The 23,105-nt window shown below is 46.7% G+C and overlaps 1 protein-coding gene across 4 annotated transcripts in view; it reads left to right on the plus strand.

Annotated features, from left to right (window-relative positions):
- LOC138764282 (dual specificity tyrosine-phosphorylation-regulated kinase 1A-like) overlaps positions 1–23,105 on the plus strand; it is a 108,665-nt gene that overhangs the window by 68,096 nt on the left and 17,464 nt on the right. For all 4 annotated transcript variants that reach the window (XM_069939984.1, XM_069939983.1, XM_069939982.1 and 1 more), the window contains 2 exons: positions 17,015–17,247; positions 21,709–21,828. In XM_069939984.1, the coding sequence (XP_069796085.1) occupies positions 17,095–17,247; positions 21,709–21,828 (273 nt within the window). In that variant the 5' untranslated portion in view covers positions 17,015–17,094. The remainder of the gene's footprint in view (positions 1–17,014; positions 17,248–21,708; positions 21,829–23,105) is intronic.

Raw genomic sequence — 23,105 nt, forward strand, 5'->3', positions numbered from 1 at the left:
GCTTGGCCACTCCTGCCATAGAACATTACAGCACAGAGAACAGACCCTTTGGCCCTACTAGTCTGTGCTGAACTGTTTATTCTGCTGGCCTTTACCCAATCTGGAGCCCTCCATGCCCCTCCCATCCATGTAGCTGTTCACATTTTTCTTAAATGTGAAAACTCACCACTCCATTGTAACAATTGTAAGCACTCTCCCCAAAACCCTGTAGTATGGTTTATGGGTAGTCAGGTGCACCTTTGGAAGACTCCTCCTACTCTACCATGGCCAGAGAAAATTTTCCCACTGCCGCCTCTGATTTGGAGGTAAAATGTGTCATTGAACTTAAAGTGAATATACTACATCAAAGTTGATCCCAACCACTATAATTAGTTCCAAGTCACTAACTAGATTCGAGTTATTTCCACATCAATTCTACTTTCGCTGAGGCTATGAGATTCCTCGCAGATTGCCACTTTTGTCATTTCATCAGGGGGCAAAGAGATTTTAAAAAACCCCTGTGTTTCAGTGTTTTAAAGGGCTAGTTTTCAGGCTCTGCCCTTTTGCAAGACCCTGTGAACAACATCCTCTCTCTTTTTTCTTTGGAGGACCCTGTTGTTAGCCCTTCTGGGTATTTCCGAACCCCTTCAGTAGCCCCTTCCCTTTCTCTCCAGCTTCTCCATAATTTGTTGCAACAATTGTTGCCTTCCATTGACGCATGTATCCAGAAGCAGTTGGTCTCAACCTTTTTTTTTTAGCTATTGCCCCCTTGGGACTCCGCTCAAATTTTTATAGGTCCCCTTCCCCTTGCAGCAGTAAAGTTTAGTTGGTTTCTTCTATACTTCTCTCCTACTGACTATGTATTATACATTTTTTTTACAATTTCAGTCCATGCCCCCCCCCTTAAATATGCTGTGGTGTCTGGGGAAGGGGGCGGTGGTGGTCATATGGCTCTCGTTGAGAATGGCTGAACTAGAGTAATGTTCATTCATTTCTATCATTCTTGACATACAGAAAGATATTGTTTTTTTTAAAAAATACACAGAGCTGCTCAAATAATTATCTGATAAATATCTGTTTGGGAACTCCAAGGAGATCTCTGCCAGCTTCTTAAAAATGCCATGTAATTAGTAGGCCACCTCTTGTCTAGGAGTCCTCTAGAATAGCCATTCCAAATGGGGGTCAACAGCTCCTCCCTTGGGGGGGGGGGGCAGAATGAAATCATAAAATGTTGCTCTCAACCTTTTTTCCCCCCATTTACATACCACCTTAAATAAATAATCCTTTACTAACCACATGTGGGGGGGGGGGGGGGGGGAGGTTGAAAACTACTAGTCTGGTCAGTAGAAGAAACCAACTAAACTTGACAGCTTCACAGGGAATGGGGTCCGTAAACTTTGAGCAGAGTCCTAAGAAGGGTATAGCCAAAAATAAAAGTTGAGAATGGCTGCCCTCGAGACTTCCCTCTACTCCGTGAGGTATTGGCCTATTTTTTTTGTACTTATGGCGACGAGGAGGAATTTGAACCTGAAGCCTTCCAACTCATGGCTGAAAGGTACAGCCCAGAAACTCTGCTGACATTAACTGTGAGTGCTGACTCAGGGTTGTGTACCTGACATGGATTTGAATTCAAAGGTGAAATTGCTCTCAAAGTGTTTCCACTTTGATTTGTTTTCCTGCCCCGATGATCTGTGCTATTTGGAGAAGTTGGCAACCGCCGAACAGTTAAGAAGCATAAAAGAATAACGACACTGTGCTGCATTAATTTCTCGGAATGCTTTGGAGAGTGAGTAGCACCAGGTTGGATTGGGAGGGTGTCAGTTGTGTTTGCAGGGACGTTCAGCCTTTTGGACTTTAGCACTAGAATTGGCAGAGGCCTCCTCCCACAATCTAGTGTTTTTGCAACCTGGCGTGCCATTGTGCGATTTTGCTATGAGCTACAAGGCTGAATAAGGTGGGGGGAGGGCACTTTTGGGGGGTAGGCAGAGTGCCTCAACAGAGCTCTTTAACATCATACGAAAGGTCCTGATGAGTTCCGTACACAATTGTGAGAGAGAGTGAATGGGCACCTGATGAATCTGGTGGCAATTCCGGATGGAGAACCATGTTGTTTTCGGAAGGAGCATTGTAGGAGGCGGCATTAGTTCCCACAGGGACCAGTAGAGAGGGATTGAAGAATTGAAGTACAGGCCAGTATAGTCAGTGTTAGAGTGAAAGGAGCATGTGACGGGTTTGGGACAAAGCATCTGTGTCTGCCTTCTGGTTGTAAAACTGAATAGCAGAGCCCGTGATTCATACTGCTGAGTGCACAGAGTTATGAATTCCAGTCGCCATTTGCTGTGGCTGGTGCTTGATTCTGCACTCTTGGACAATGTCATTTATTCCCCCTGAAGCAACTGCCTCTGACCTTCCAGGGCTGAAGGGAAATTTTACATTTAAATTTAGACATGCAGCACGGTAACAACTCCTTTTGGCCCTCAAGCCCATGCCACCCAATTGATCTACAACCCCTGTTGGTTTTTGGAGGGTGGGAGGAAATCCACGCAGACCCGGGGAGAACGTGCAAACTCCTTACAGATTGCGACGGATTCGAACGCTGGCACTGTAACAGAGCTGTGCTAACCGCACTATCCTTTGGGGCATCAAATCCATTCCACAGCTGACTTGAGTACAGTTTGCACAGGACCCATCTTGTGTAATTCTAGCCTGTCCAAATGTAGTTGTAAAGGTTGCCAGCACGTGCAGTGTCCGTACCATACCAAGGGCTGCCAGGCTAACTTATCCTCTCTGTCTTTCCCCTTCCGGCGTTTGGCTCTGAGACAAATGATCTGACCCGACTTTGAACGCAACATGCTACAGCCCTGCCCTCCCATGCAGCCTTGTAAGGGACAGGAGCTTCACTCCTTTGTGCTGCGCGCCAGCCTTTGCCATGTGATTGATCACATGCTTTATCATTTTTGTTAGCCCTATAAATGAAGTTTGATAATGAGGGGTAGTATGGCCATATGGAAGGGATGTGGAGGGCTATGGGCTTGCTGCTGGTTAATAGGGGTTCACAAACCATGAGGTCATGTTTAGACCCCACTTGGAATATGGTCACCTCACTACAGGAAGGATGTGGGTGCCGTAGAGAGTTTGCAGAGGAAATTTACAAGGATGCTGCCTGGATTGGAGAGCGCACCTCGTGAGGAGAGATTGAGTGAACTTGGTCTTTTCTCGTTAGAGTGACGGAGGACGAGGGATGACCTGATCGAGGTGGACAAGCTGATGAGAGGCATTGATCATGTAGACGGCCAGAGGCTTTTCCCCTGGGGATGAAATGGCTAACATGAGGGGGCATACTTTTGTGCATGGGAGTAAGTATGGGGGGGGGGGGTGGGATGATGTTCTTCACACAGAGTGGTGGGTGCATGGAATGTCCTGCAGGCAACGGTGATGGAAGCAGTACGATAAGATCTTTTAGGAGATGGGTAGATACATGAAGCTGAGAAAAATGGAGGGGTATGCAGTGGGGAAGTAAAACACAAAAGTCTGCAAACATCGTGGTTGAAGAAAAAACACAATGCTGGAAGCACTTCGCAGGTCAAACAGTTTATGCAGTGGGGAAATTCTAGGCAGTTGTTAGATCAGGTTATTAGGTCGGCACAACACTGTGCCGTAGATTTCTCTGTTTAAAAAGGGAGAACGGTTGTGCTGGAGCAAGGTTTATCGCCACACGAACCCAGGGTGCCACGAGAAAGTTCGCTTCTGAGACTAGAACTGGGGGACACAGCCTCCAGATTTGAGAGACCAGATTTAAGACTGAGTGGGACTGCTTCTTCCAGACAGCAACAAATCTGTGGAATTCTACGCCCAAGAAAATGGTGGAGGCTGCTGCATTAAATGGATTATTTTAATTTTTTTTTATTTTCAATGTCGTAGAAGCTAATTCTGGCCATTGCCACCTAATTACACCCAAATTAATCTATCACCTCCATACATTTTGGAAGGTGGGAGGAGACAAGGAAAACCCTTGCAGACACGGGGAGAACATTTAAACTCCTTATTGTCAGTGGCAGATTCAATTGCAGGTCGTCGGCATCATAATAACTTTGCACTAACTGCTGCATTAACTATGCCACAGATTTTTACGTGGGTGGGAAATTAAGGGTTTGGGGAACAGGCGGGAGGTGGAGAAGTCATGGCCTTGTTGAATAATAGCTCGGGACAAGAATAATAATTTGGCACAGACCAGATGGGCTGAAGGTCCTGTTTCTGTGCTGTAGTGTTCCATGGTTCTATGGTGGAGCAGTCATGATTATTCCTTCCATTTCTTATGGTTTTCTATTATTGCGTTTTGCAAGCAGTCCAGCTAATTAACCCATACATAGTGCCGCAGTTAAAAACACAATGCAACATTGCAGAAGATCAATTAGGGCATACGCATTATTTTACTGTTGTGAGGTCCATTCAGAAGTCTGATAACAGTGGGAAAGGAACTGCGGCACGGTTAGTGGAGCAGTTAGCGCAATGCTCTTACAGTGCCTGGTGCCCATGATGTCACTGGCCGGGTTCTCAATTCACTGTAGCCTTTTGCTATCCTATGCATTGGCACCTCTATCCCAGACAGCGATGCAACTAGAGAGTACTCTCCATAGTGTTGCTGAGGAAATTTGCAAGAGTCTTTGGTGACATACCAAATCTCCTCAAATTCCTAATGAAGTATAGCCGCTAGTAAGCCTTCTTCATGATTGCATCCGAAATGGAGGCCCCAGGATAGATCTTCCAAGATGATGACACCTAGAAATTTGAAGTTTTTAACCCTCTCCACTGCAGATCCCTCGGTGAGTACTAGTTGGTGTTCTGGTTTTCTCTTCCTGAAGTCTACCATCTGGTCTTTAGTTTTGCTAATATTGAGTGCATGATAATACCTTGACGAAGGGCTCAAGGCCGAAACATTGGTTACCTGTATGTTCAGTTTGACCAGCATTGTGTTTTTTACTTCAACTACAGTGGTTCTGCCGACGACTGACCGTGGTGTTATCAGCCAATTTATAGATGGCATTTGTATTGTGCCTGTCCTCACAGTCATGAGTGTAGAGAGAGAGCAGAGCAGTGAGCTAAGTCCAAATCCTTGAGGTGTGCCTGTGTTGATTGTCAGCGAGGAGGAGATGTTGTTACCGAGTCACACTGATTTTTGTCTTCTGATAGGGAAGTCGAGGATCCAGTTGGAGAGGCCGAGGTTTTGAAGCTGAGGGCATGATGTGTTGAAAGCTGAAGTGTAATCGATGAAAATCAGCCTGATGTCCGTGTTGCTGTTGCCCAGGTGTTCCTGGGCTGAGTGGAGAGCCAGTGAGATTGCATCTGCCTTGGAGCAATTTTGGCAGTAGGCAAATTGCAATGGGTTTAGGTCTTTAATTCTAATTATCATACAGGAGTTCAAAGTAGCAGAGCAATGAGAAAGATCCGTTAGTGCAGGGTGGTGTGGGCCATGGGCCAAACAGTATTAAATCTGGCAGTTTTCATCCAGTTACCAAGCAGGTAAAATGATTCAGATTTATTGTCCGAGTATATACATGACATCACATATAACCCAGGGATTCTTTATCCTGGGGGTGAGGGAGAATAACTATTGGCAGTGCAAAGAAAACTGACTCAAAGTACACATGTAAACAAATAAAGAAATGTAAACAAACTGACTGCAATACAGAGAGAAAAAATAATAAAGTTCAAAAGTCAGGGTCCTTAAATTAGTTCCTGATTAAGTTTGTCGTTGAGGAGCCTGATGGTGGAGGGGTAGCAGCTGTTCCTGAATGTAGTGGGGCGAGTCTTATGGTACCGAGACCACTTTCCTGATAGCAGTGAGAATAGAGCGTGTGCTGGGTGGTGTGGGACCCTTGATGATTGCTGCTACTCTTCGACGGCAGTGTTCCCTGTAGATGGTCTCGATAGTGGGGAGGGTTTTACCCATAATGTCCTGGGCTGTGTCCACAACCTTTTGCAGGGCTTTTTACTTGGGGGCATTGGCGTCCTTGTACCAAACCATGATGCAGCCAGTCAGCACACTTTCCACCACACATCTGTAGAAATTTGCCAGGGTTTCAAAATCAGAATTTATTGCCATGAACAAGTCACAAAATTTGTTGTTTCACAGTGCAAACATTCATATAAACCACCTTACAACAATAAATTTAAAAAAAAATAGTGCATGAAAAGTAAGGCAGTACCTTTGGTTCATTGATTATTCAGGAATCTGATGGCAGTGGGGAAGAAGCTGTCTTTGTACGTTGAGTGCTCGTCTTTAGGCTCTTGTACCTTTTTACCGATGGTAGCAGAGTGAAGAGGTCATGGCCTGGGTGGTGGGGATCCTTAAGGATAGAGGCTGCTTTCTTAAGACACTGCCTCTTGTAGATATCCTCAATGGAGTGAAGTCTGGTGCCTGTGATGTCGCAGGCTGAGTTAATAGCATTGTCCTGAGTGTTGGCACCCCCGTATCAGACAGTGATGCAACTAACTAGATGCTCTTCACGGTACACTTGTAGAAATTTTCAAGTCTTCAGTGTTCCCCTGACTTCCTCCTGAGTCCACAATCATCTCCTTGATTTTGCTAAAGTTGTGCGCAAGGCTGTTGGCGTGACACCACTCAGTAAGCAGATTTATCTCCCTCCTGTACACTTCCTTGTTGCCATTGAGATTTTGCCAACAACTACGGTGTCATCGGCAAGTTTGTAGATTGCATTGGAGTTGTGCCTGGACACACAGTCATGGGTGTATAATGAGTCGAGCATCCTTGGGATGTGCCTGTGTTGATGATCAGTGAGGAGGAGATGTTGTTTCCAATTTGTGCTGAATGTGGTCTTCCAATGAGGAAGTCAAGGATCCAGTTGCAGAGGAGGGTGCAGAGGTCCAACACTGAAGGAATAATTGTGTTGAAGGCTGAGCTGTAGTCAAAGAAGAGCAGCAGTATGTATGAGCTGCTCTTTTCGAGGTGATCCAGAGCTGAGTGGAGAGCTAGCGACATTGTGTGTGCTGTGGAGCGATTGTGACGATAGGTGGGTCTGGACCTTTGCTTAGGTCTGTGTTAATTCTGGCTATGACCAGCCTCTCAAAGCATTTAATCACAATAGATAAAAGTGCTACTAGGGTTGAGGCAGCTCACACGGTTCTTCTTGGGCACTGGGATGATTGATGCCCTTTTGAAGCAGGTGGGAATCTCTTACTGCAGCAATGAGAGGTTGAAAATGTTCACGAACACTCCAGCTCGTTGGTCTGTGCAAATTACAGTACTCAGCCAGCAGCCAGGTACACCGTCAGGACCTGGTGCCTTGCGAGAGTTCATCTTTTTGATTGATATTCTGACATTGTCCTCAGAGATAGGTATGATAGGGTCCTCAGCCCAATAGGCACTGTTGGGTTCTTCTTCTCAAAGCGGGCATAGAAGGTGTTCATTTCATTGGGTAATGAAACATCACAGCCATCTATGGTGTTTGCCCTCACTTTGTTGGCGGTAATGGCCTCGCTGCCATAGCTGGCGTGTATTTGTCTCTAGCTTCCCCCAGAATTGCCATTTTGCTTCAGAGATGGCCTTCCACAGGACGTACCTGGACTTCTTGTCAAAAGCCCTTGATCTCGCCCTCAACAGATTGTGAATCCTCTGAGTCATCCTCTGCCAAACTTTCAGAAACTTCTGAGGAAGAAGAGGCATTGACTTGCGGCCTTCACAATGCCATTTGTGTGTTGGTTGCAAGAAAGATCCTTCAAGATGGTGACTCCCAGAAACCCCTGTGTCATCAAAATGTTCTCATCGATGAGTAACATTGCACAGGTCTGTCTAGTAGTTGTTCAAAATGGCACCGGCATCTTGTGTTGAGGCCAAGGTCAGACCTGCCTGCGTGGGAAGTGAAAAGGGAATTAAAATGGTTGGAGACTGGAAATCCTAGCTTTGACCTGCTAGACAGAGAGTGATGTCAGGAGAAGCAGACACCCAATCTCTGTTTGGTGTTACTGATGCAAAGAAGGCCACAGCAAATACGCCCATTGCAATCTCTTTCAAAGAGGCGTGTAAGTTAAGATGGGCCTTGTGATCCTCTGCCACACCCCTCCTCCTCTCAGCCCCTCAGTTTTCAGCTGCATTGCCTCAATGCATAGATTTGTTGCACAATTACGCAAAGATGGCAGATGGGAAAGAGGCCATAAGTTGACACCTGGGGCCAATAGTCATCCCTTAACCAACAACACAAAAATAGCTGATCTGATCATTGTCACATTGCTGTTTGTAGGAACGTAATGTGCACAGAATACCTCGCTGGCTCATATTTCATCATCTCCATCCCCGTCAGCAATGTGAGCTTCCACAGCTTTCTCTTGTTCCACAAAAAAGGAGAAAATTAAGTCCATGGAACCTAGAATGATCTTGGAGCATTTTGATCAATCTAATTTCCCCATCGATTTCCCCAAAACCGATCTTTCGCTCTCATTCTTTTCTCTCTCTAATTCTATCTATTTCTCTCGATCTCTCCACCTCTCTCTATCTTTATCTCTCTTATTTCTCTCCATCTCTCTCATGCTCATCAGTCTTACCTCTGATTGGTTGCAGATGATGACATTAAATTGTTTATTACCTGATTTTAAGCTCTGATTTGCATGCTATCCGGGCATGTCATACAGCAGGTAGAACAATAATAAACTAAGCAAGTAATCCACAGTGTTGGAAGTATTCAGAATAAATCAGAGAGTGCAAGGTACAGAGAAAAGCACAATTAAAAGCAGTGCAAAGGCATCCTCTTTTGCCGGAGAGAGATTGATTTAAGTCTGACATCAGGCAGGAAACAAACTGTCCTTGAATTTGGAGGTTTAAGTTTTCAAGTTCATGTATCTTCGCGACAGAAGGACGGGGGTGGGGGGGGGGGAAGAAAGTGTGATGAGGGTGGGACGGGTCCTTTAATGTTCTGGCAGTTTTTCTGAGACAGTTGATAGAGGAGAGGGGCATTTGTGTGCTGACCTGAACTGTGCCAAGGTTCCTTTAATTTGTCATGTAATAATACATAAAAATTTAATGTAGGTTGAACATCCCTTATCCGAAATGCATGGGACCAGAAGTGTTTCAGATTTTGGATTTTTTCCGGATTTTGCAATAATGTTTTTCGGGTACCTAAGCAGCACAGTGTAGCATCAGCAGAATCCCTGTATCAGGTGCTAAACAACAACAACGGCAGCCTTTCAGTCTCCACCTACCATGCTGTGTTTTAATCAGAAGGATGCAGTACACTGATTTTTTTTTTAATCGCAATAATGTTGCTGGTCATGTCACACTCAATGTGGCATTTTAATTCAGAGAATAAGCAAAAAACGGCGTGAGTAATTAAAAAACATTTGGATTTTGGAGCATTTCGGATTTTCGCATGAGGTGTACTCAATCTGTATACAGTAAAACCCCGTTATCCGGAATTCAAGCAACTGGCAAGCTCAAGCAAGCAGCAAAAAAAATCACAGAAAATAAACAGGTAAAAAAAAATAAGAAAGTTTAAATTCGGTGTGCCTTGCTGTTAGTTTGCCAATCCACTCAACAACCAATCTCAAGCAACCGGAAAATTCACTCATCTGGCATCTACCAATTCTCATAGATGCCAGATACTAGGAATTTTATTATACACACACTTCAACTTTTGCCCGTCGTAAGGCAAATAAAGAGTCACCGTGAGCGTTGCCCCTAACGATAGGCGAAGGAGTTCCAGTACCAAGTTGTGATGCATCCAGAGAGTTGGTAAGATATCTCAGTGACTGCCCAATTTTCTCCGGCTTCTGAGCAAGTCGAGCTATTGGCGCACTTTCTTTGCCATTGTGTCACCATGGTTGGACCAGGAGCGATTGTTGGCGATACTCACACAAAGAACTTCAAGCTGTCCACTATCTGCACCTCAGCACTATTGATATATTCAGAGACCATGTGCTCCTCTCCTTTTCCTAAAGTCAATGATCAATCAGAATTTATTGTTGTGTTATGAAATTCGTTGCTTTATTGTGGTTTACAGGTGCAAAAATTCCTATAAATTATCTTCCGTAAATTCACTAATTATTAAAAAAATATATTTGCAAAAGAAGAGAAAATAAGTTGTGGATGTTTGGAACATAGAACAGGCCAGGCCCTCAGTGGTGGTGGAGGCTGGAGTATTAGGGAGCATTTCAGAGATTCTTAGGCATACAAATGAAAGAAAAATAGAGGGCTATGAGGTAGGGAGAGTTAAGAATATATGGGTCAGCACAATATTGAAGGGCAAAGGGCCTAAACTATGGTGTAGTGTTCTATGTTCTGTGTTTAACATCCGAGTGAAACACGAAAGACTGAAGACACTTTGTAGTAAAAACAGAAATGCTGGAGGAACTCAGTTGGTCTCACACTGGTCCATAGGAGGTAGAGATCTATTACTGACGTTTCAGGCCTAAGCCCTTCTTCAAGGTATCTAGCAGTTGAGTTCAGGGAACTGGAAGTTGTTGAAGTGATGGAGGGTCTGTGAACTATTCCAGAGGTAGGTGGGAGGGACTGGACCAGCAGGGACAAAACAGAATCAAGGTAAGCGGAATCAAAGGTTTGTGGATCTTGGATAGGAGGTAAAACCAAGAAGTATGGGGTTGAGAAACAGCGAGGTTAGAAGCCGTGAGAGGGTGATGATTTGGACAGGATGAGTTCAGAGATGGTGCATGAGACTGTGGTTTGATGAGTTTTGGTGAGGTCCTGAGTAAGAGGAGATGTCTGAGAATTGTCGTGTGGCAGATAGAGGTCAGTGCATTAGACCACTGCAGTGGGTTTGATAGGTTGGGATTAGTGTGGAGAGAGTGGAGGGTCAGGTGATCTGAGGAAATGAGCTTGGAATAAGTTAGGGGAGTGGTGGATCGAGATGTGGTTGATGTCTTGGCGGCAATTGGAAATAAAATCATCCAGAGCAGGCAGTAGGTCAAGACAGGGGGTCTCAAGAGGAGGAAAAAGGCTTCAAGTGGGAGAAGAAGTCTGTTGTGGGGGGTGGAGAATTCTGGTTGTAGAGGTGGACATGGTGACGGAACTGACGTAAGAAGAATGCGGCCTTATGATATGCGCAGAAATCGTGGAGTTGTGGCCCAAGGGGGGGGTGAAGGCGAGGCCTCTGCTGAGGACAAAGTGTTCCATCTCCTCTCGTTGAAGGGGATGGTGACAGCCAGGCAGGGCTTTTTGGGGGGGGGGGGGTGGGGTCAGTGGGGGGGGGAGTAGAATGAGCTGGATCAGGAGCTGGAGAGTAAGAAGGGTCCGAAGGAGGGAGGGTTGGGGAAGTCAAAGGGGGAGAGATGTCAGAGTGAGAGTTTGTGATGGAGATTTGGTCCTGTGGACCACCAGCACTGTGGTTTATGAACAAACAATGGTATTTATTTATTTATATTTCTTTTCGACATACAACATGTTAAAGACCCATTTGGCCCACAAGTCCATGCCACCCAATTCACTTAAAGGTTTTGAAGGGTGGGAGGAAACTGGAGTACCCAGAGGAACCCCACATAGACACAGGGGAAAACATACAAACTCCTTCCAGACAGTGCGGGATTTGAACCATGGTCGCTGGTGCTGTAACAGCGTTGCGCTAACTGCTACGCTAACCAGATTTACTCGCGGGGGATTTCGCAACTCTCACACAGACAAAGCAACTACACACAAATCATACAAATCTGGTGAATCACTGATAATCACATCTCCTAATTGTGAAGCAAGGGTTAAACAAATGGTACCCGCCACCCCTCTCACCAGCAGGCACAGCACACTGATCAATTAAAACGTACACATCTGGTTACCATTCATAATGGCTGAGACACTACAGTCTCTTCTGGGTTCATACCACAGATAGACCTCACCCTATACCAGCTTACACTGCACAACTGGTTCTCTGGCGTCTGCAGCTCGCAACTTGGATCCGACCCCTCATGGTCTGCCGTCCGACGTCACCCACGGCTCTCAACCTGGAGAGGAGCTTGGATTGGCTCAAGTCCAAAGGAAGAGAGTTGCTCTGTGTGGTGGGCTTTGAACTGCATCTGCCTGGGAGTGGGAGGGGGCCAGCTCAGGTGCGCCCATGTGTGGCAGCCTCACTTGTGGATTGATTGGCAGGTGAGGTAACTCTGACCTGCTTCTTGCCAGAGAGATCAGGTGACCTTCTGTATAACAGTATGGAGAGGATGAGTTCTCACTGACCTTATGTTAATGTGCCTATCTAAATGTTCGTTAAATGTCAAAATCGAGCCCACAATCGCCACTTCATCAACTTGTATTCATGCAGCTACCAATATATTGGGTCTGCACTCTGTTCATCAGTATGAGAGCATCATTGTGGAGTTTATTCATGAGCTTGATGGCTGCAGGGAACAAACTGTTCTTTGTTTTTTTTTCTTTTCCCCCCCCCCCTTAATTTAATTACATGTACCTGACACCCATGCTTTGGAACGAAAAGATTCTGACTGTCAACTCTCTCTCTCTGCCACTTTTAAAGTTATAATTTTAGGTCAGGGAGAAAATAAAGAGAAACTATGCAATGCACAAACATTCAGAAGATTGGGAGCCTCAAAGAACCACTTTGAATGTTGAAAGGGCCTGGAAAGCGTAGACCCATGCTAGATGAGTCGAGGACAAGAGGACACAACTTCAGGATTGAAGGGCACCCATTTAGAACAGAGATGAGATATTTCTTCAGCCAGAGGGTGGTAATGGGAGGGGAGGAAGGGAGGGTGGGATGGGGAGAAGACGACACTGTATATATTTGAAAAGGAAAATGTATGTATCTTGGTCAATGTGGTTTATGGTGTGAAAAATAAAAAAATTTTTAAAAAAAGCCAGAGGGTGGTGAACCTCTGGAATTTGCTACCAAGCACAGCTCTGGAGGCCAGGTCATTGGGTATATTTAAGGCAGAGATTGATAGGTATCTGAATAGTCAGGTTGTAGCGAGAAAGCAGGGGAAAATGGATCAGATTATGATGGAATGGCAGAGAGGTTTTGACAGGCTGAATGGCCTACTAATGATTGTAAGTTAATTGGTGTATTTGTGGGGTACAGGCCTGTTACCATCTGCTTGCAAAACAAATTTTCTCACACGTGTCAATCAACTTGAACTTGTTTTACCCCACTTACAGGAGAAAGTGGATTCGAGGGTTCTCCCCATCACTAAATAATTTTAATGTTCACAGATTAGATGTAAACCTTAAACCTGAAGTGCTGTGTCCATTCAAGGCAGCTCCCTGGTGGTGCCTGACCTCATGCTGAAGACACATGCAGAAAGATGAACGATTGCTATGTGAAATGTGTCCCAAAATAACCCGCAGCTGATGACGACTGCAATGTGAAATGTTCAGGCGTCTGCCTCCTGATTGCTTTGTAGCCTGAACAAGCGTTGGCCACCTGTTTCATTCTGAATGTGTTCTCTAGCACTGCTTCACTGAACACCAAGTTTTGAATTCACGCTATCTGCTCTTTCCTGAGTCCACGCTATCTGTTCTCACCACCTAGGCTTGTGTACGAACCTCTGTCCATGTCGCCCTTCGTCTGATTTGCCAATTGTCTTGTCTCCCTTATCTTGTCTCCCGTATTTTCACCTTCTCTATCTTCTCTGCCCTTCTCTCTGCCTTTTCACTCACTTCCCCTTTTCTCTCCTTTTTCTCTCCCCTTCTCTCCTTTCTTCTCACATTCCTCCTCTCTGCTCTCCTTCTTCTCCTCTTCCATTCTCCCCTCTTCTCCCCAGCTCTCCCACCATCTCTCTCCCCCCCCGTCTCTCCCAACTCCACTCATTTGCACTCCCCCTCCTCTCCCCTAAGCTCCCTCTCCTCCACTCACCCTCCCTTTTGTCACCCCCTCCCCCTTCTCATGTCTCCCTCCTCAAATACATTGCAAGGTCCTTGTTAAAGTAACAAGACCGCCTGAAACTTAAAGGTGCATGCACTTATAGTGTCTGGTTAGTCCTGTCAGCAGCGTCTCACTGCCCCTCCCATCAGGTGAGAGAGAAGGCCTTGGGTTCTCATCGCTATCTCACAGCAATGAGCTCATCCTCTATCCAGGAGGCACAATGTTCAGAGGGGTGGAGGAGGCAGTGGTTATGGGGAGAGGTTGGACAAACCTGGGTTGTTTTCTCTGGAGTAAAGAGGATCAAACTGATAGAGGTTTATGAAATCATGAGAGACATTGATAGAGTGGACATTCTGAATCTTTTTCCTGAGGTAAAATCAGAATTTATTGTCATGAGCATGTGTTATGAAAATTTTTGTTTTGTGGCAGCGTTACTATGCATTACAGGTGAAAAAATTGCTATAAATTACATTTCTGTAAATAGGCTATTTTTTAAAAAAAATTAGTACAAGAGAAAGAAGTGAGGTAGTCTCTGTGGTTCATTGTCCATTCGGATGGGGAAAAATGTGTTTTATACCATTGAATGTTCATCTTCAGGTTCCTGTACCTCCTTCCTGATGGTAGCAGTGTGAAGTGAGGGTCCTTGAGGATAGAGGCTGCTTTCTTGAGATACCGTCTCTTGTAGATGTCATTCATGGAATGAAGACTGGTGCCCGTGATGGCGCTGGCCAAGTTCACAACTCACTATATTTTTTTCCTGTCCTGTGCCTTGGCACCTCCATACCAGATAGCAATGCAACCAGTCAGAATGTTCTCCAGGATACCCCTGTAGAAGTTTGGAAAGAATATTTGGTGACATACCAAATCTCCGCAAACTCCTCATGATGCATAGCCACTGGCGAGCCGTCTTTATGATTGCATTGAAGTGGAGGTCCCAGGATAGATCTTCAGAGATGTTGACACCCAGAAATTTAAAGCTCTTGCCCTACTCCACTGCAGACCCCTTGATGAGGACTCCAGAAGACAAGCATTTAATGTGAAGTGGGGGGGGGGGGGGGGAAAGATGTGTGGAGTAAATGTTTACACAGAGAATGGTGGGTGCCTTGAATGAACTGCTAAGGTAGTAGTGAAAGCAGAAATAATAGTACTGTAGAAATAATGGTACAGGTTTCTGACAGTGGAGAGGCATGCAAACACAGTCCCATGTACTGTCAGGATAGACAAATAACTCTACATCACATCAACAATTCTGTAGTTGAAAGCAGCAAGTTCTTTGGAGCTGACTGGTGTCACCCAACCTATCCACTTGTCAGGAAGGCGCAACAGCGACTGCACTTCCTGAGAAGGCTGAAGTGGGCAAGGCTACTGGCTATCATCATATCAACCTTCTATAGGAGCTCTCTCTCTCTCTCTCTCTCTCTCTCTCTCTCTCTCTCTCTCTCACACACAGTGAGGTACGGTTGCTGCAGAAAAATGGATCAAAGGTCGATCCACAGTACTATAGGGTAGCAGAGAGGATCACTGGAGTCTTCCTTCCTCCTCCCCCCACCCCCCCCCCCCCCCCCACCCTCCCATCAAAGTGATCTACTTGGGTCGTTTGTCTGAAGAAGGTGGGCAAAATTATTGAGGACCCCTACCACCCCACACACAGCGTCTTTCAGCTGCTTCAGTCACGGAAGAGATCCAGGATGATCAGAGCCAGCACCACCAGGCTGAGGAACAGCTTCTTCTTACGGGCTGTGAGGACACTGAACGACCAAAGGAACTTGCTCACACTGACCACCTGAGACTCTCGTATTTACGAGATGATACTTAGTTATTTATTTGTGCATATGAGTACTTGTCCTGCATGGGTATTGTTTGTCTGTACGTGTGTTATGTGTGGTTGTGTGTCCACATGTTTTGCACTGAGGTCTGGAGAACGCTATTTCATTGGGTTATACTTGTGCAATCGGATGACGCTAAATTTGAAATGGATGGAGGGACATAAACCAGCAGGGTTTCCATTTGATTTGGGCATCATATTCATCACAGACACGCTGTTCCTGTGATGTGCTGCTCACTGTTCATTGCTGATATTCTGGAATAAACTTGATGCCGCAAAACTAATCAAAACATTCAAACGGGAAAGGGTGCAGGAGGCCTGGAACTGGAAAGGATTCACTAGTATAGTTCAGGCCCCTCAGCCCATGATGATGTGCTGACCCATATAAACCTACACTACAGTCTAACCCTTTCCTCCCTCATACCCATAATGTTCTATTTTTCTTACATCCATGTGCCCGTCTAAGGGTCTTTCAAATGTTCTTACTGTTCCAGCCTCCACCACCAGCCCAGACAATTCATTCGAGGCACCCACCACTCTCTGTGTGTCTCCCCTAAACTTCCCTCCCTTCAGCTTGTAAACACATCCTCTGGTGTTTGCTACTCCCACCCTGGGAAACAGGTGCCTCTCAAAATCTTGTAGATCTCTATTAAGTCACCTCTCATCCTCCTTCACTTTAAATTGAAAAGCCCCAGCTCTGTTAAAAGACACATTTTCCAATCCAGGCAACATCCTGGTGAATCTCCTCTACATCCTCTCCACGACTTCAACATCCTTCCTGTAACGAGGCGACCAGAACTGAACACAATAGTCCAAGTGTGTTTCCCGTACTGGTCAGCTTGAGTTAGGATAGGCTGGTTCTTTGGAGTGTAGAGGGCTGAGGACCAACTTTATCAAGGTTTATAAAATCATGAAGAGCGTAGATAAGGTGGATGGTCACAGTTCCCCCCCCCCCCCCCCCCCCCACCACCACCAAGGGTAGGGGAGTCAAAACTAGAGGGTGAGCGGGGAAAGATTTAAAATGGACCTGAAGGACAGGTTTCTGACAGTGGAGAGGCATGCAAACACAGTCCTATGTACTGTCAGGGAGGTGTATCTGAGGGTGCGTGGTACCTTGGGAGTTGTTGGAACAAGGTGCGAGTCCAAGCACCACTCTGGGGATTGGAGAAGATCCGGAGGCTTCGCTTTTAAGTGTTGGCAAGTCCTCCAACCATTACTTCTTTGCACCCCAGCGCTGCAGATCTGGACTAACTGCTGGGAACCCCCTAACTCCGCCATGGGTCATGAGTGGGATTGGAGCCTCACAAGGCGGGGAGTCATTGCTGGGGTGGGGGCGTTGCTGTGCAGAGGTTGACTGATAAGCTCCTCTTCCTTGTGCCTGCAGGTGGGACCAGCTCAGGATGCAAGCCGCCCTCCTCTCACTGCTTGGCTGCCTCGTTTGGGTTCACCCCTGCTGAGACGGCAATGTCGAGCCAGCACGGCCACCTGCCCCTTGGCGGACTGCAGCAGCCCGCGGGTGAAGCCCCGCAGGTCCGACATGGGCCACACTGGGGCTTGAGCAATGCCCGCGCACGGGGCCAAGCCGCTGACCATCAGAGAGGCAACACCACCGACAGGGTACGTCCACACACCTGGGCCAGGCCTGTGATACAGCCCGAGGTGGAGGGCACTGCCTCCAGAGCAGCGGGCTATGTGACATATGGGAGCAGAATGGCCTGCTCTGCTGTTTATTAAGATCAGCTTCACTCCCCACTCTTCCTGTTCACCATCACCCTTAATTCTGAATCTGAAGAAATCTGAATTCACCTCCTATTCAAAAAAATCTATCCATCTGAGTTTTAAACACATTTAATGAGCCTCTACAACTTCCTTGGGGAGAGAATTCCACAGATTCACCGCTCTCTGGGAGAAGCATTTCCTCCTCATCTCCATCCTAAATTCACTGCCCCAGTATCTTGAGCCGGTGTCCCCTCATTCTAGTCTCACCTCCCAGTAGAAACAACCTCTTCTATCTTATCTATTCCTTTTATTATTTTATGTCTCTGAAAAGATTCCCTAAATTCCAATGCACATAGTCCCAGGCGACGCAATCTCCCCGCACAAGATGGCCCTTCATGTTCAGAATTGACCTGGTGAACCTCATCTACAACTGTCTCCAAAGGCAGTAGATTGGCCTGGTGAACATCATCTACAACCGTCCCCAAAGGCAGTCGACCTAGTGAACCTCATCTACAACTGTCTCCAAAGGCAGTAGATTGACCTGGTGAACCTCATCTACTAATGTCTCTAAAAGCAGTAGATCGACCTGGTGAACAACGCCTTCAACTGTCTCCAAAGGCAGTAGACAGTGAACATAGTCTACAACTGTCTCCAAAGGCAGTAGATCGACCTGGTGAACATCATCTACAACCATCTCCAAAGGCAGTCGACTTGGTGAGCATCGTGTCGACCTGGTGAGCATCGTCTCGACCTGGTGAGCATCGTCTACAACCGTCTCCAAAGGCAGTCGACCTAGTGAACCTCATCTACAACTGTCTCCAAAGGCAGTCGACCTAGTGGACATCATCTATAATCATCTCCAAAGGCAGTCGACCAGGTGAACTTCATCTACAAGCATCTCCAAAGACAGTAGATTGACCTGGTGAACCTCATCTACAACTGTCTCCAAAGGCAGTAGATGAACCTGGTGAACCTCGTCTACAACTGTCTCCAAAGACAGTAGATTGACCTGGTGAACCTCATCTACAATTGTCTCTAAAAGCAGTAGATCGACCTGGTGAACATCATCTACAACTGTCTCCAAAGGCAATAGATCGACCTGGTGAACATCATCTACAACCATCTCCAAAGGCAGTCGACCTGGTGAGCATCGTGTCGACCTGGTGAGCATCGTGTCGACCTGGTGAGCATCGTGTCGACCTGGTGAGCATCGTGTCGACCTGGTGAGCATCGTGTCGACCTGGTGAGCATCGTGTCGACCTAGTGAGCATCGTGTCGACCTGGTGAGCATCGTCTACAACCGTCTCCAAAGGCAGTCGACCAGGTGAACCTCATCTACAACCGTCTCCAAAGGAAGTAGATTGACCTGGTGAACATCATCTACAACCGTCTCCAAAGGCAGTCGACCTAGTGAACCTCATCTACAACTGTCTCCAAAGGCAGTAGATTGACCTGGTGAACCTCATCTACAACTGTCTCCAAAGGCAGTAGATGAACCTGGTGAACCTCGTCTACAACTGTCTCCAAAGACAGTAGATTGACCTGGTGAACCTCATCTACAATTGTCTCCAAAGGCAGTAGATGGACCTGGTGAACATCGTCTTCAACTGTTTCCAAAGGCAGTAGACGGTGAACATAGTCTACAACTGTCTCCAAAGGCAGTAGGTCGACCTGGTGAACATCATCTACAACCATCTCCAAAGGCAGTCGACCTGGTGAGCATCGTGTCGACCTGGTGAGCATCGTGTCGACCTGGTGAGCATCGTGTCGACCTGGTGAGCATCGTGTCGACCTGGTGAGCATCGTGTCGACCTGGTGAGCATCGTGTCGACCTGGTGAGCATCATCTACAACTGTCTCCAAAGGCAGTAGATTGATCTGGTGAACATCGTCTACAACCGTCTCCAAAGGCAGTCGACCTAGTGAACATCATCTATAACCGTCTCCAAAGGCAGTCGACCAGGTGAACCTCATCTACAACCGTCTCCAAAGGAAGTAGATTGACCTGGTGAACATCATCTACAACCGTCTCCAAAGGCAGTAGATGAACCTGGTGAACCTCGTCTACAACTGTTTCCAAAGACAGTAGATTGACCTGGTGAACCTCATCTACAATTGTCTCCAAAGGCAGTAGATGGACCTGGTGAACATCGTCTTCAACTGTTTCCAAAGGCAGTAGACGGTGAACATAGTCTACAACCGTCTCCAAAGGCAGTAGGTCAACCTGGTGAACATCATCTACAACCATCTCCAAAGGCAGTCGACCTGGTGAGCATCGTGTCGACCTGGTGAGCATCGTGTCGACCTGGTGAGCATCGTGTCGACCTGGTGAGCATCGTGTCGACCTGGTGAGCATCATCTACAACTGTCTCCAAAGGCAGTAGATTGATCTGGTAAACATCGTCAACAACCGTCTCCAAAGGCAGTCGACCTAGTGAACATCATCTATAACCGTCTCCAAAGGCAGTCGACCAGGTGAACCTCATCTACAACCGTCTCCAAAGGAAGTAGATTGACCTGGTGAACATCATCTACAACCGTCTCCAAAGGCAGTCGACCTGGTGAACCTCATCTACAACTGTCTCCAAAGGCAGTGGATGAACCTGGTGAACCTCGTCTACAACTGTCTCCAAAGGCAGTAGATGGACCTGGTGAACATCGTCTCCAACTGTTTCCAAAGGCAGTAGACGGTGAACATAGTCTACAACTGTCTCCAAAGGCAGTAGGTCGACCTGGTGAACATCATCTACAACCATCTCCAAAGGCAGTCGACCTGGTGAGCATCGTCTACAACTGTCTCCAAAGGCAGTAGATTTACCTGGTGAGCATCATCTACAACCATCTCCAAAGGCAGTAGATCGACCTGGTGAACATCGTCTACAACCGTCTCCAAAGGCAGTCGACCAGGTGAACCTCGTCTACAACTGCCTCCAAAGGCAGTAGATGAACCTGGTGAACCTCGTCTACAACCGTCTCCAAAGGCAGTAGATCGACCTGGTGAACATCATCTACAACAGTCTCCAAAAGCAGTCGACTGAGTGAACCTCATCTACAACTGTCTCCAAAGGCAGTCGACCAGGTGAACCTCGTCTACAACTATCTCCAAAGGCAGTGGATTGACCTGGTGAACCTCATCTACATTTGTCTCCAAAAGCAGTAGATCGACCTGGTGTTCATCGTCTACAACCATCTCCAAAGGCAGTAGATCAACCTGGTGAACCTCGTCTACAAGCGTCTCCAAAGGCAGTAGATCGACCTGGTGAACCTCGTCTACAACTGTCTGCAAAGGCAGTAGATGGACCTGATGCACCTCGTCTACAACTGTCTCCAAAGGCAGTAGATGGACCTGGTGAACCTCGTCTTCAACTGTCTGCAAAGGCAGTAGATGGACCTGGTGAATCTCGTCTACAACTGTCTCCAAAGGCAGTAGATCTTTTCTCCAGTCAGGAGACCAGAACTTCCATATAGTACACCAGGCGTGGCCTTACTTGTCCCCTATCCAATTGAATAAAATCTCCAGGAATGAAAGGCTCAGCATTCTTCTTGATTACCTTCTGCATCAGCAAAATAATCTTTTATGATTCATTGCACATAGAACATCCCGGCACGTTTCAGGACCTTTGTCCCATGATGTGCTGACCTACTCTGCAATCTAACCCTTCCCTACCTCACACCCATAACCCTCTATTTTTCTTGTATCTATGTGCCTGTCTAAAGGTCTTTTAAATGTCCCTATTGTAATGGCCTCAGGCACCCCTGGCAATACATTCCAGGCACCCACCACTCTCTGTGTTGATATAAAAAAATGTCTCCCCTGAACTTTCCTCTCCTCACCTGAAACAGATGTCCTCTGGTATTTGCTACTGTCTCTCCGGGGGATAAAGTGGTGGTTGTCTGCCATACCTATACTTCTCGTTAAGTTGTAGACCTGTATTAAGTCACCTCTCATCCTTCATTGCTCCAAGGAGAAAAGCCCACATTTTTCTTAAATGTCAAAATTGAGCCCGTGTTCATTAATTTAGCTGGCACCTCTTAATCACAGCGTGAAGAATCCCAGTTTCCATGAGCCGGTCTCCTGCAGCCCGCAGCCTGTGTGGGTCCCAAAGCCACTGAGTTCCTTGCTGGTCTGCTGCCATTGTCACTGTCCTGAAGGGTAATCTGTCATGCTTCTTCTCAATGGGGTGACAGCTGGTGACAGTTCTAACCAGGCTGTTATTTGCTTTCTCCCCATCTCTCGACCTGTGGTATGGAACGTCTTGGGGTGTGGGGGGTGTGATGGAAGGTGGGGGGGGGGGTCACCATCCCCATTTACTGGGTGACAACAGATAGGGTCCCATTGTTCTGCTGCTTCACCTTCCAGGTACTCTCAGACATGACGATCCTGCAGAGGAGGATTCCCCTGTGTTTCCGTGAGTCTGGCATGACCCCCCTCAGGAAACTGTCAGTGGATCTGATCAAGACTTACAAGCACATCAACGAGGTGAGCAAGCTGCTGGGGTGCTAGGCATGCCACCTCCCCAATTTTCCCCATCCCTTGTCAATCCAGCTTCCCTCAAGGTTCAAGACTATCGTTTCAAACACAAAATTCTTTCATCTTGCTTTGTCCTGTGCAGGCACTAGTCCATTTGCCACTATTATAGAACAAGGAACATAGAAATCTACGCCCAGTACAGTCCACGGCATCCTGCTAACCAAATAACTTACTCTAACAACAAGGTGGAATTTCCCGTCCATTTCTCTCATTTCATGCACCTATCTAATTGTCTCTTCAAAGACCCAATTGTCCCTGCCTCCACCACCATTGCTGGCAGCACATTCCATGCACCCACCCCTCTCTGTGTGAAGAACATCCCCCTGTACTTGCTCCCAAGCATTTTAAAATATGCCCCCTCATGTTGGCCATTTCAGCCGGAGGATAAGCCTCTGGCTGTGCACACGATCAATGCCTCTCATCGTCTTATACCCCTCTGTCAGGACACCCCTCATCCTCCATCACTACAGGAGAACAGAGCAATTCACAAAACCTCTCCTCATGAGGTGTGCTCTCCAATCCAGGCAGCATCCTTGTAAATCTGCTCTGCAGCCTCTCTGTAGCCTCCTTCCTTGCAGTCAGGTGACCAGAACTGAACACGATATTCCACGTGGGGTCCAACCAAGGTTTTGTAGTGCTGCAACATTACCTCACGGCTCTTGAATTCGAACAACATTTAATGAAAGCCAACACACCATACGTCTTCTTAACAACACTGTTGACCTGGGCAGCAGCTTAGAGGGTCTGTGGACACAGACCCCAAGATCTCTCAGTTCGTCTATACTGCCCAGAGTCCTCCCATTAACATTGTGTCAGTGGGAGAAAAAGAATCGAAAGAGGGTCAAGGTTCCTTTATTATTATGTATATTAATGTACAAACTTTGCAGAATTAGGCTCTTCAACCTGCCATTCATTCATAAACTGATCCATTCTCCCACTCAGTCCCACTCCCCGCCTTCTCCCTATAACCTTTGATGCCCTGGCTAATCAAGAACTTTCCTTAATGACCCAGCCTCCACAATTGCCCATGGCCACAAATTCCTCAGATGTACTGCCCTCTGGTTGGGGAGAGAGAAGCAAAAGAGTTAAACAAGAAAATCTGTGGATCCAAGGTTGAACTCAGCAGGCCATGCAGCTCGATGCTGCGTGACCTGCTAAGTTTCTTCAGCACTTGAGAATCAAAAGAGAGCCCTTTAGGGGCCCCAAGTGTCTGTGGGTCTGGATCC

This window comes from Narcine bancroftii, chromosome 5 (genome assembly GCF_036971445.1).
Source record: "Narcine bancroftii isolate sNarBan1 chromosome 5, sNarBan1.hap1, whole genome shotgun sequence".
Classification (NCBI taxonomy): domain Eukaryota; kingdom Metazoa; phylum Chordata; class Chondrichthyes; order Torpediniformes; family Narcinidae; genus Narcine; species Narcine bancroftii.